Below are 14,738 nucleotides of genomic sequence, written 5' to 3' on the forward strand. Positions count from 1 at the left end.
TTATCACTCCTTACTCTTGAGCCTCCATGAATACAGGACGTTACCAAGTTTAAATTGTTTATGGAGTCAATCCTGCTTCCAAATGGCAGGTATAGAGAGAACTGCAAAATCACATCAGCTCATTAATATGCTTCTCCATGAGGATTCCTCCTGTACCATTCCACAAAGGCCATTCTTCCAAACTATAATGATGCTTTTCTTTTTATCCAAGCCCCATACAAATCCCCATGATGCCCTTTCCTTGGGCGCCAAGGTTAGAGCTCTCTTAGTTCATACTCACATGCTCAGTCATTGTTTCCCAAAGCTTGGCCTTGTGCTAGGGTGACTGGGCACCAAATACTTCAGTCTGAGCTACAAGTCTCAGCCAGAACCTGCCTGGTGCCTGGATACTCAAGTCAGTGGATCTGAAACCTGAATGTATATACGGTCACCTGAGCAGCTTGAAAACAATGCATAGTCCTTGACCCTACTGTCGAGATCTCATGCTAGAGCCTGGGATACAGCTTTGAACTGAATAATTCCTGGTATTTCTCTTGCAGATGAAAATGCATTACCTACTAGAATAGCACTTTTCAGGCTGCTTTTTTTTTTTTCTTTTGATTCTATGATCTCTTTATTTTTTTTTTAATGTTACATTCAAAAAATATAAGAGGTTCCCATATACCACCCCCCCACTCCCCCCACATCAACAACCTCTTTCATCATTGTGGCACATTCATTACATTTGGTGAATACATTTTGGAGCACTGCTGCACCACATGAATAGTGGTTTACTTTGTAGTTTACACTATTCCCCAGTGCATTCAGTAGGTTACGGCAAGATATATAATGTCCAGCATCTGTCCCTGCAATACCACCCAGGACAACTCCAAGTCCTGAAAATGCCCCTGCGTCACATCTCTTCTTCCCTCTCCCTGCCCTCAGCAACTGCTGTGGCCACTTCCTCCACATCAATGCTACAATTTCTTCCATTACTAGTCGCAATAGTTTTATAGTAGAATATCAGTAAGTCCACTCTAATCTGTATTTTATTCCTCCATTCTGTAGACCCTGGGATGCCAAAGACCCTACCCTAGTCCAATTAAACCTGAATATCTGGTGTTAGCTAGGGCATGGGTAATTTTCAGAAATATCCAGGTGATTATAATGTGCAGCCATGGTTGAAAACCACTACCTTAGACTATTATGATGAACACAGAGCATCAGACAACTCCTCCCCCAGATTCTCTTTGGGGCACTTATTGTTCTTTCCTGTCATGTAACCTTCATAAAATCCACTGCTGCCCCCCCTACCACGTTTTACTATCTCTAAAATTGAAGGGCCCCTGTTTTTATGTTCATGCAAATTGACCCTTCCAAAGCTGTGCATACCAAGTAAAGAAACATCTATAGCTAAGAAATAGGCAAGTGTTCACCCACGTTGTACAGTACAATGAAGAGCCTTTTCTATAACTTTTCCTGTAGCAGCCACATTGTGTCTTCCCTCCCTAAAATTGGACCTAATTGTTAGTTACATACCCATTACACAGCACTACACTACCAGGTGCTAAGTGTTTGTCCATGAATCTATTTAGACAGTGCTGTCTAACCCAAGGCCGTCTGTGCCCAAACTGAAATGTAGGTGCAAAGCATCAAGTTCCTTCACCTTAGATTCCTGGTGGCTTCAGGAAAGTAAGCAGGGCAGAGATAAGCAGCAGTGTCAGCCTAGACCATTAACCTGGAAAGGCCCTTGAAAGGAGCTCAGTGAAGACTTCACTTTAGAACCAAGGTCTAAATGTTTCATCTGCCTCCTGATCAACTGAATGAATTATTTTTAAAACCATCTGGGGAAGGAGTGGAAGGAGAAAGGGGACTTTAAACACCCCCTGTCTTTTTTCTTTAAGACTCGTTACCCTATGTTCAAAACTAGTAAAACTATTTCTTGGTTTAAAAAATTCAGCAGAACAAGTATCTTAGGGAAAATAATATACCTGAATTAAAGTTATTTTACAATATTTTTAAGGAGTCCATATATAACTAGGTAAGTGCTAAGCATGACATAGATTAAAATTGATTACTGTTTCTGGTCTTATTTTTAAATTCAGGGTTGTTGTTTATGCATGTGGAGAATTTGTAGACTATGTGTAGCAGGAAGGGGTTGACCTGCTTCCCTCCATTAGCCTTTCCAATGCTATCTCATTATGCTTCAGATGTAATAGAAAGGTGTTTTCTATGCAAATACAATTTCAGTACAAGTTCCATAAGCCCCTCTCCCCATCCCAATGTCCTAACCAATTTTTGTCCTTAAGACCCTTCGATGTAGAAATTCTAGAGTGGTCAATGATATAAAAATGGACATTAAAGGTGCCTAGTATTTCCCAGGGCTTCTGTAAATATCCTTTGTTTGATGTAAACTACTATCAGAACCCATGTATAATTTACATGTCTCCTAAAAATTGATTTCTGAAAGTACCCCACATGTGACATAAATTGAAATCCTTAATAGCCTCTAATAAAAACTGCTAAGTACTAAGTGCAGATATGTGCGTGTGCTCCTGTATGTCGTTTTCTGTGCCACAAAAACCACAAAAGGTTATCTGTTGCTAAAACAAATGAACAGGAAGCAGATGTGGCTCATCTGCTTGGGCACCTGCCTACCACATAGGAGGTCCCAGGTTCAGTTCCCAGTGCCTCCTAAAGAAGATGAGCAAGACAGTGAGATGATGCAATGGGCTGGCGTGATGAGCTGATGCAACAAGATGAGGCAATGAGATTACAAAATGAGATGACACAACAAAGAGACAATGAGGAAACAAAATGAGAGACACAATAAGCAAGGAGGGGAGGTGGCTCAAATGATTGGTACCTGCCTCCCACATGGGAATTTTTTGATTCAGTTCCCAGTGCTTCCTAAAAAGAAGATGAGCACACAACAAACAGACACAGAGTAGACAGCAAGCACAAACAACAAGGGGGCGGGGAGAAATAAATAAATCCTTAAAAAACAAAAAAAATATACAGGATCGATATTACCACTGCTGATTATCAGTAACCTCCTACTAGATTTCTGGTGCAAATCAGTTATTTCTAATAGAATGTTAGGTTAATTTTTAAATTATAGATTAATTACAGGACTTCAGATATCTTATAAACAGTTTTATACTTTTCTTTTAGCCATTACTTGTCGAAAGCAAGACGGAGGGCAGGCTGGCATCCACGAATGCCTCCGGTACGCAGGCCCTGTGCCAGCCCTCACACAAGCCTGCCAGACGCCCTGCCAAGATGACTGTCAGTTTACCAGCTGGTCCAAGTTTTCTTCATGCAATGGAGACTGTGGGGCAGTTAGGACCAGAAAGAGGACTATCATTGGTAAGAATAATGAAGACACCAAAGCCAATTCTTGTCCAGGTAGAAAAATACAATGAAAGTCAGCCCAAGACAGTGCTGAAAATAGATTGGAAAAATGCACAGATATGCATTCCTTGTTGTTGATATTCTGAGACCTCATATGTCAAGCTATTCAATGTATATTTTAATGTAAGTTGAGCAAGCCTTATGTACTTTTAGTAGAAAGAAAAAGTTTGCCTTGAAAACTGAACCCTGACTCCTGATACAATACATGGTAGATTACTTTTAGTGGATTGCCTATAGACTGTGAAGGGCTTGAAGCAAAGATTTTGGAGCATAAAGTAGAAGTTACCACTTCATTTTCTTAGCCCATAGCCTCAGTTTACACTTCATCTCCAGGGGAGAAATGCAATATTAATTCTGTATCTGAAAGTTGCATTTTAAAAGGAAGTCACATGGCTAAAGGCAGTGATTCGGTGAGTAAGAGCAGGAGCCATCAGAACTAGAACCTGGTGCATTCAAAAAAATTTTCAGTGACAAAAACAGCTAAATATACTAATATTTGGAGTTTATTCAGACATTAAAATTTCTTAAATGAACCATTTGTCATAGTGAAGACTGTTGAAATGCAGTTTATAAAGGTTCAAAATAAACATGTATCATATACATAATTATATGCAATCTAATTAAATAGTATATGTATGTACTATATAAATAGGACATAATATAACTATAATATAGTATAAATATTATGTGTAACAATTAAAACCTTTAATATGTTATTTTTAAGAATATATATAAATGTTAAAATCAAGAAGTTTTTTTATTTTAAAAGCGAATTTAAAGTCTTTATATTCAAGCCATTTCTAATACTTTTATTCTGGTATTTAATATCTTCATTTTGAATATTGCTAATATTTTCTACATTAGTATGAAGTATGTCAGAATGATTATTCTTTAGAAATACGGAAAGATGTAAAATCATAATTAGAGAAGTAAATCTAAAATCTCATCTTCAGAATTGTGATCCTATGTAACTATATCATCTTTTTTGGAATCAATAAAAGAATTGTGCAGTCTAATTCAGTGACTCTCTCCCTTTCCTATTTTTACACATTATTAAGGGCAGATTACGATTAAGGAGAGATTAAGAAAAACGTCACTATATATAACACATAATACTAATGAGAGCATATATAGAAAGCACTGTAAGGTAGGAAATAGCATTTATTTACAGATTTCTGCTCAATATGGTTACAAATGATAAAAGGTAATTTAGAACAGTAGAAATTTTAGAGATAGTTGAAATTAATAATAGCATTTCCCAATTTAAATTCTCTGGTGATTTTCATCCACAGGAAAAAGCAAAAAGAAGGAAAAATGTAAAAACTCTCATCTATACCCCTTGATTGAAACTCAGTATTGTCCTTGTGACAAATATAATGCACAGCCGGTAGGGAACTGGTCAGACTGTATTTTACCAGAGGGCAAAGTGGAAGTGTTACTGGGAATGAAAATACAAGGAGACATCAAGGAATGTGGCCAAGGATATCGTTATCAAGCAATGGCCTGCTATGATCAAAATGGCAGGCTCGTGGAAACATCCAGATGTAACAGCCATGGTAATCCAATTTTTATTCACTGTTATTTATTTACTGCCTTTGAGGGTGGGGTAAAATGCACATGTAACAGAGCAGAGGTAAAATGAATGTTTGTGGAAATAGCATGGTCTAAATTGAACACCATGGGGAATAACACTGTATATCATTTGTATGTAACTGGACATTGGGTGGTATTTGTCTCATTGTCCAGAAGTTGGCAGCTGCATCCCCAAGTTGCTGACAAAGAAGTCTTCCATGGCCCCGCTGATAAAGAGAGCAGGTGGAAGTGATGCCAGAAGCCTCTCCTGGGCCTTAGCTCTGGCCTGAAGACCAGGCCCAGCAATCCCAACCAGCCTGTGTTCAGAAAGGGAGTGAGGGGGAGATAAGATATGAATTCAATTTGAGACTAAAGTTTTAAACTACACAGACTTTTAGTAACAGATTGACAAATTTTGCAATGTGGCCAACACGTCATTACAAGGTAGAGAAGAATGGTTGAAAGCAGTAATTGGCAAAAACTAAACCTCTTCTGTGTATTACCCCATTAAGCTGAGATTGGTCAGAAAAGTAGATAAATGTACATACACTGAGGAACTTGTGCTTTCTTTTGTTGTCCAAACCAAGAAAGAAAACTAAAATGCAGTGATAACAACTGAGTTGCCAAAAGTTGAATGGTGATAATCCATCTTTGACCAGAGTATGTACTGAACTCTTTAAGTCTTAATTTAGTCAGTAAAAGTACTATTCCTTCATTATTCTTTTATTTGAATAATCTTTCTTTTTTGTAATGGAATGAGATCAGTTTCACAGTGGGTCAACTGGAATCATATGTGCCACATATTTGCAAGCACTGGGCCAATGGTCTCTACTTTCTTGATGGGAGAGATCTAAGTAGGATGAGCAAAATTGCTAGAAAGAGGGGTACAGATGGAAGGTACCCTACAACCTTGCTAAAATAACTTCTGCTATTAGAATGATACTACTACAGTTTTATTATACTCGTCAGAGGAAAACATAAACTACTGGGACAATGTCACCTTTATAAATCATTAAGGTATCTTGGTGACACATTTACTGGAATCTCTAAACCTTACCCTACAAAGAAGTTTCCAAAACCTTATTACATAATTCCAATTTTATCAAAGTCTAGTTATATGAGCCCCTCAAGTCTCCATAAAATAGAAACTCTTGATGTAAGTTTTTTATGTATTAATACACGTACACTGTTAAGTTTATGATTATTACATGCATGTGAAACAATCACCACGAAAGGAAAGAGAGTTTCTACTAGATATACTTTGAGAAACATCTGTAAGAGTAATTGAATATTTTATTCTCTACACCAAATAGCACAGGTATTATAATTAGATACCAAGAAAAATGTAAATGCCTTTCCTATTTTGAGGTGATAATTTAAAATATCATAATTAGTCATTAAAATATAAAAATTGAAGCTCACAAAAAATGTTTCCCCTCTTTTTCAGTATGTGTTTGCTCACATTTTAAATTGCTATGCATTGTGAATTACCAAGATAATCATGTTTTTAACATCACCTATGAGCTTCCAAAATGACTTCCATATATTCTCGCTTTTACCTTAATCTGATAATTAGATGCATGAGAATGTCAGTAAGCCACTTAACAGTCAATCTTATTTTTAGAAAAAAGCTTTTAAAATACCTTGACTCTTCCCCCAAAAAGTTTGATCACTTAACAAAATAAAAGTACAAAAATAATTGAAATTGTCCTAAAGGCAGTAAACTTTCTACCCTGGCATTGTCAAAGTATTAATCACTGTACTGCTGTGTTCTAGAGAAAGCTTATGTAGAAAAAGATGGGCCGTGATGGCGCTGCACTTTGTGGGGATTGTGACGGATCTTGAAAGAGCCTCAGCTAGGGGAGCCATTCAGCTCAGATCCTTTGATTCCCACATCCTTGACATCTTATTCAATCTGACCTACGTTGGGATGTCCAGTGGGATATTTTAGTGCTTCCTAATATAAAGTCTGGGGAAACTGAATCTCTATTGCCTGATTGCTTTGGAAATTACTGCTTTTCTTAAATGTAGTCTGTTACTTTTGATAGTCTTGGTGAGCTGTCATAACTTTGCCACTCAACCCTGGCTTGCTCTAGATAGCAGTCTCCACTCAACTGTCTTCTCTCAGCCAAATCCACTTTCCGGATGGATGGTGGAAATGGGGTTTTAAAGTGACTTGGAGAAAATAGTCTCTTCCTGATTTCAGTTTAAACACAAAATTGATTCCCACACGTGCATTTGGTTTATTTAAAAGGTACACTGTGAGGGCAAATTGGATAAAGTACAAGACAAAAACAGTCTTGAGCTCTGTGAGCTACATAATTCCTTCTAGCCACTTCCCTTCAGCAAAGTTGTCCTTTGCTATTTCTCAGTCAAGTCATGATACACTATCAGTAAGTATTTTAAGATTAAACCCTGTGTAATTTTTGATATTGTTCACGAATTCCAAAAATAGATATTGGATTATGTTTGTAAACTGCTCTGAACCTGGGCATGATTAAATTATGATTAGGGCTTTGATTGGGCCAAACGTGTCAGTAGGGTGTTGAGTCCCTGCCCCTTGGTGGGTGGGGACTCACAGATAAAAGACATGGCAAAGGACAGAGTTGGACTTTTGATGCTGAAGTCTTGAGCTGGAGCCCCAAAGAGTAAGCACACAGAGGAGCTTGGTCTTGAGGAAAGAGAAGCAAGCCCTGGGAAGAGAGGAACCCTGCACCCAGAGAGAAGCAGCCCCAGGAAGAGAGGAACCTAGGAAGCCTCAACCCTGGCAAATGTCAGCAGCCATCTTGCTCTAAAAGACTTTGGTGAGGGAAGTAACATGCTGTAAGCTTCTACCCCAAATCAATGCTCTTTATAAAAACCAACTGATTTCTAGTATTTTGCATCAGCACCCATTTGACTGACTATTACACTCTTAAATTTCCAATGTTTTAAAATTTGTTAATATTAAGTAAGCAGATAGGGTTGTCCAATATGATTGTTCTTCCAGAGCCCATGCAGTTTAATATCCATAGCTCTCCTCTCTCCTAAAATTACAATGTTGCTGTCAATGTCTATCAAATATTTGCCAACATGTAGGGACCATAAGGAAATTCAGGAATCAGCTGTTAAGTTAAATTACTTGTCAGCAAATGTTTCCTTAAAGGCCTGCATAGCCAATACTTGGGGCTTTATGGGTCAAATGATCTCCATCGCAGCTACTCAAATCTGCAGTTGCAGCACGAAAGCAAGCATAGGCCATACTGATGTGAGTGAATGGGCATGGCTGGGTTCCAGTAGAACTTTATGTACAAAAACAGGCTGCCAGCCTGCACCATAATTTGCAAATGGATCTAAAACCTTGTTACTCAAAAATAGCATTGACATCACAGGGGAACTTGTTAGAAATGCAGAAACTCCACCCCCTTTACAGACCTACTGAGTCAAAATCTGCATTTTGAAAGATGCCCAGAGAATTCTATTGTACTTCTAGAGGTCAGGGATTACTGCCAGGATCATGCAGACCCTCGCAGGGCAGCCAGCTTCTGTAGGTAGCCCGAGATTGATCCTCAGCAGCAAAGGTATATGGAGATCACCCATTCCTCAACCTAGTTATGATGCTGTGGGCAGAACAATCGTAACCTTTCATGTGAGAGTCCACCTGATTACTAGATGTGGGGATTGTAACACTTTAAAACATCTGGGATTTATTAGGACAGATTCTCATAAGGGAATGTCTATTTAGGCATGGTTTTAAAAACAATGAGTACAGGACCATCTCTAGAAAGAATTTTGACATTTTACTGTGTGCCCTGAGGAAAGTACTGATCTTCACTGCAGAGTATGTGGTTACAGGGAGAATTTAAGGATCAATTCTGCCTCTTGTAATGAAGGGCAATATAAATATCAAACATTCTAATAGTCTTGCAGTATTTTTCCATTAGGTTTCATTACCCTAAGTAAGACATTCAGTATTTAGTACATACTAATGGAAAATTGGTGAGTACCACAGAAAAATCAAAACCCAATTCAGATTTGTTCTTTTGAAAATAAAGTCATATTTACTGAGAGAATTCCATACTATCTGAACTTTATTCACTAAAATATGGAATCAATAGCTCAATACATTTTTCAAGTTTACTTGAGCACTTTCTATGTTTAAAAAAATTCTTAAAATCATAAAGAAACATAAATCAATACTCAAAATAGCATGTGAGGAAAAAGATCTTTTTCAGTTCAGATAAAGAAATAAGAAGTTTATTTGCCACTCTATTAGTAAATAAAGTATTACATTAAAGCACTGTGCACAATTATTTTTTGCATTCAGTAATTATGATCCAAAGGAGCTAAAATAATCAGAACTTTGTTCTACCATGTGGTCATCATGTTGGCACTCAGACATCCATAATACTTTTTCTATAGGTCACATTACATCCTTTTAATTATTTCATGTTGGCCTTTTAAAAATTTTAACTTTTTTATTTATTTTGAAATACTTTCAAACTGATAGGACAGTTACAAAAATAATACAAACCCCATACAGAGCACTTGAACATACCACTACCCCCCAGATACACTGATCTACCAATTTTAACTTTTTTTACTACATTTGCCATATCATTCTATGTATCTAATCATCAGTCTGTCATTCCATCCATCTGTCTGTCCACCTATTTATCAATCCATTTTCTGAACACTTGAGTGTAGGTTGTATACATCATGCTTCTTACACACTTAATACTGCCATATACATTTCCTAAGAAAAAGGATATTCAGTTATATATGGGCATACCTTGTCTGGTTAAAAGTTCAAGTGTCAACTTGGCAAGGTTTTGGTGTCCAGTTGTTTGATCAAGCAAGCACTGGCCTGATTGTTACTGTGAGGACATTCTGTGGACTTAAATCATAAATAAGTGCATTGCACCTATGGCTGATAACATTTACATTCAAGTGAGGAGGGATTGCCATCAATAAGAAGAGAAGTCTCATCCAATCAGTTGGTCATTAAAACAAGAAGTGATGATGATTACAGCAGCCAGAAGAAAAGATTTCCATCCCAACTTCATCCAGCCAGCTGTTCCTAGAGAATTCAGAGAAAACTTTTATTGGAGTTCCCAGCTTGAGGCCTACCCCACGAAATTTGGACTTGTATGTCCCACAGAGACAATTCTTACAAAATTCTCATAAATATTTACAGATTATCCCCTGTTGGTTCTGTTTCCCTAGAGAACCCTGATAAACACACCTCATTTTATTGCTCTTTTTTTGTGTGTGCTTCACAGATACTGCATTTTGTACACATTAAAGGTTTGCGGCAACCCTGAATCAAGCCAAGCTTATGGCACTATTTTTCCAATAGTATGTGCTCACTTAATGTTACTGGGTTACATTTCAGTAATTGTTGAAGTATTTCAAACTTTTTCATTATTATATCTGTTATGGTTACCTATGATCTGTGATCTTTTATGTTAACAGAGTCATTATTTGGGGGTGCCATGAGCTATACCCATATATGATAGCAAAAATAAGTGATAAATATTGTATGTTCTAACTGCTCCACTGCCTGGCCATTCCCCTGTCTCTGTCCCTCTCCTCAGGTCTCCCTGTTCTTTGAGACATGACAGTACTGAAAGTAGGCCACTTTATAACCCTGCAATGGGTTCTTAGCATTCCGACTGGAAGGAAGAGTCACATGTCTCTCACTTTAAATCAAAAACTAGAAATGATTAAGTTTAGTAAGGAAGGCATTTGGAAAACTGAGATAGACCAAAAGCATGGCCTCTAGCACCAAGTGCTTAGCCATGTTAACAAAAAGGAAAAGTTCTTGGGGGAAAATAAAAATGCTACTCCAGTGAACACACAAATAAGAAAGCAAAGCAGCCTTATGGCTGATATGGAGAAAGTTTTAGAATCTGGGTGAAGATCAAACCACCCACAACATTCCCTTAAACTTAAACCCAATCCAGAGCAAGGCCCTAACTCTCTTCAATTCAATGAAGGCTGAGAGAGATGAGGAAGCTGCAGAAGGAAGTTTGAAACGAGGAGTTGTTGGTCCGTGAGGTTTAAGAAAAGAAGTCATCTGTTTAACATCAAAGTGCAAGGTGAAGTAGTGCTGATGTAGAAGTGGCAGCAAGTGATCCAGAGGTCTAGCTAAGATAACTGATGAAAGTGGCTACACTAAACAACAGATATTAGACATAGATGAAGCAACCTTTTATTGGAAGAAGATGCTATCTAGGACTTTCATAACTAGAGAGGATAAGTTAATATCTGACCTCAAAGGACAGGCTGACTCTCTTGTTAGAGGCTAATGCAGCTGGTGACATTAAGTTGAAGTCAGTACTCATTGATTATTCTGAAAATCCTAAAGTTCTTAAGAATTATGCTAAATCTACTCTGCCTATGCTCTGTAAGTGGAACAACAAATCCTGGATGGTTCAAGACTTCAGTGGAGGAAGTAACTCCAGATGTGGTAGAAATAGCAAGAGAACTAAAATTAGAAGTGGCACCTGAAGGTGTGACTGAAGTGCTGCAATCTCATGATAAACTTTATTGGAGGAGGAGTTGCTTCTTATGGATGAGGAAAGAAAGTGGTTTCTTGAACTGGAATCTACTACTGGTAAAGATGCTGTAAACATTGTTGAAATGGCAATAATCGATTTAGAATATTACATAAACTTAGTTGATGAAGCAGTGGCAGGTTTTGAGAGGATTGACTCCAATTTTGAATATAGTTGTACTGAGTATAAGATGCTATCAAACAGTACCATCTGCTATAGAGATATCTTTCATGATAAGAGTCCCTCAATATGGCACACTTTTCTGTTGTCTTATTTTAAGAAATTGCCAAACTACCCCAGCCTTCAGCAACCACCATCCTGATTAGTCAGCAGCCATCAACATCGAGGCAAGACCCTCCACCAGCAAAAATATTAGAACTTGCTGAAGGTTCAGATGATGGTTACCATTTTTTAGTTATAAAGTATTTTTTAATTAAGATAGTAAGGTACACTGTTTTTTCAGACATAATGCTAATGTGCACTTCATAGACTATAGTATGGTGTAAAAATAACTTTTTGTGCACTGATAAACCAAAAAATTTGTGTGCTTCATTTTATTGTGACATTCACTTTATTGCAGTGATCTGGAACCAAACCCACATTATCTCTAAGATAATGTATCCTAGAGTAAAGTTATCAAGTTCAAGAAATTTAACATTGGCACAAAGCTTAGTCTATATGCCATTTTTTCCACATGTCCCAATAATATTCCTTTTAGCATTTTTTTCTCCCATGTTAGATCCTGTTCAGAATTATATATCACTTTTAATTATATTGTCTCTTTAGCTGCTCTTTCTTTCATATATACAACCTAAACTTTTCCAACTTACTTTCAAGCATACCATCAATGGGATTAGCCATATTCACTCTGTTGCAATATCCTCACCGCTTTCCCACACTAAAACTTTTCCATATCCCCAAATAGAAACCCTATACCCATTTTGCTTTTATTCCCCAATCCCCTACCTCCATCCCTGGCAGCCTATTCCCTAATTTCTGTTCTATGAACTTGCATATTCCCTAACATTTTCCTTGTAGTTGCCATGGGGCTTAAATTTATCATCCTAAATCTGTAATAATCTTGTTTGTTTTGATGTCAACTAATCTTAAATAATATACACAAACTACTTCTTTCTTCACCTCTGTCCTTACATGTTCATAATTATAAGTCCAAAACCACTGTTTTATCATTACATTTTATGGATTTGCTTTGTAGATCCTGTAGGAAATAAAAAGTGGAATGACAATCTAAAAATAAATTACTAGTGGTATTTATAATTATCCCAATTGTTACCCTTAACAGAGATCTTTATTTCTTCATGCAGCTTTGATTTATTGTCCATTGTTTTTTTTTTCTTTCATCCTGTAGAACTCTTTTTAGTGTCCATATAAGATTTGTCTACTAGTGATAAACTCCCTCTTCTTTCATTTATCTGGAAATGTCATAATCTTTCCTCATTTTTGAAGGACAGTTTTGCTGGATATAGAATTCTTGGTAGGCAGTTTTTTGCTTTCAGCACTTTAAATACGTCATCCTACCCTCTTCTTGCCTCAGTGTTTTCTGATGAGAAATAGGCACTTAATCTTACTGAGGCTCCCTTATACATATGCTGCTTCTCTCTTGTAGCTTTCAGAATTCTCTCTTGACTTTGACATTTGACAGTTTGATTAAAACATGCTGCAGCATGGGTCTATTTGGATTTATCCTGTTTGAAGTTCATTGAACATCTTGGATTTGTGTATATATGTCTTTCATTAAATTGGGGAAGTTTATAAGCATTATTTCTTTGAATATTCTCTCTGCTCCTTTCTTCTCCTTCTGGAACCCTCACAATACATATATTGGCATGCTTGATGGTGCCCCACCATTCCTCAGTCTCTTTTCCCTTTTCTTCATTCTTTTTTGCTCCTCAGACCAAATGATTTCAATTGCCTTATCAAGTTCTCTGATTCTTTCTTCTGCCAGCTCCAGTCTGCTGTTGAACACTTCTAGAGAATTTTTAATTCCTGCTATTGTGATCTTCAACTTTGTTTGGATCCTTTTCATAATTTCCATCTTTCTATTGATATTCTTTGAGTTCATCTATTGTTTTCTGATTTCCTTTAGTTCTTTATCCATATTTTTCTTTATCTCTTTGAGCAGATTTATAACCATTTTCTTTATAGTTTTTGTCTAGCATTTTCTAGGTCTGGTCCTCCTCAATGATGATTTGTAATGCTTTAATTTTCTCCTTTGCATGGACCATCTGTTCCTATTTCTCTGTATGTTTTATAAGCTTTTGTTAAAACCTGGACATTTTGGTATTTTAATGTGTTATCACTGGAATTGAGACTACATGGCATTTGTTCCTTAAGCTTGTATCCAGCAAGCGTTATGAAAAAACTTTTATTGAATGCCAGCAGCTATCTATAAAATAAAGGAAAAAATAAAATACCTCTCCCATTCCCTTCAGAATGACCTGAGCAAGTACTCTCCTTCAGAACTTATCCATAAAATTAGTTTTCAGCAATCCCTTGTCCCAGGCAGCCAGTTTACTCATCTCCCACAGTGTTTTGTAGAAGTTTGATAAGCTGCCTTCTACACACAGGGCAAGTTCTGGGACACTAGTCCATTAGGCCCCTACCAGACAGAATGGGCCAAATATGCATGCTCCCAGTGTGTGCACAAAGGCTACTCTGCTCCCTCCTAAAATTGAACAAGGGATTCACACTGGGAGTGCAGGCCAGGAAGGAGTTCCTACTGCTCTAGACTGGCCTTTTTCTTGACTCAGTACTGGTTCTGTTAGTGTAGTCTTTTGTTTTCAGGAGCTTTGAGAAAGAGATTTCTGCCTTTCCTTTCTGGTTGTTCAAAGCTGCTGTCTCAGTTTGTCTTTAACTGTAGGTCAGAGTTGAATAGTTCAGAAGAGTGTTAAATTAGAAATAAAATCCAAATTCATACATTTACTTAGGTTTCTTATAAATATTTAATTTGTGTTTGTTGTTCAATATAGATAAAGGATCCACACAAATCATTAAACATCTGGTTTGTGACAATACTCTGTTATTTGAACTTAGTGTACTAATAATGCCTTATTCATGTAAGATTAATTTTCCTTTAACAGTAATTTTAAAAGATAGAGTAATTTGTATTGACTCTTTGATGCTTTCTCTCTTTTCCTACTATGGTCATAGTGGTATTATAGAGAACCTTCAGGACATTAATTAATGGCTTTAGCAATTGCTTTTGGAAGCATC

The 14,738-nt window shown here is 37.1% G+C and overlaps 1 protein-coding gene across 1 annotated transcript in view; it reads left to right on the top strand.

Moving 5' to 3' along the window:
- The window catches only part of THSD7A (thrombospondin type 1 domain containing 7A), a 461,297-nt gene that overhangs the window by 395,955 nt on the left and 50,604 nt on the right, over window positions 1-14,738 (top strand). Inside the window, exons 12-13 of the mRNA XM_004459100.5 lie at window positions 3,154-3,348; window positions 4,686-4,949. Of these exons, the coding sequence (XP_004459157.2) occupies window positions 3,154-3,348; window positions 4,686-4,949 (459 nt within the window). The remainder of the gene's footprint in view (window positions 1-3,153; window positions 3,349-4,685; window positions 4,950-14,738) is intronic.

This window comes from Dasypus novemcinctus, chromosome 5 (assembly GCF_030445035.2).
Source record: "Dasypus novemcinctus isolate mDasNov1 chromosome 5, mDasNov1.1.hap2, whole genome shotgun sequence".
NCBI lineage: Eukaryota > Metazoa > Chordata > Mammalia > Cingulata > Dasypodidae > Dasypus > Dasypus novemcinctus.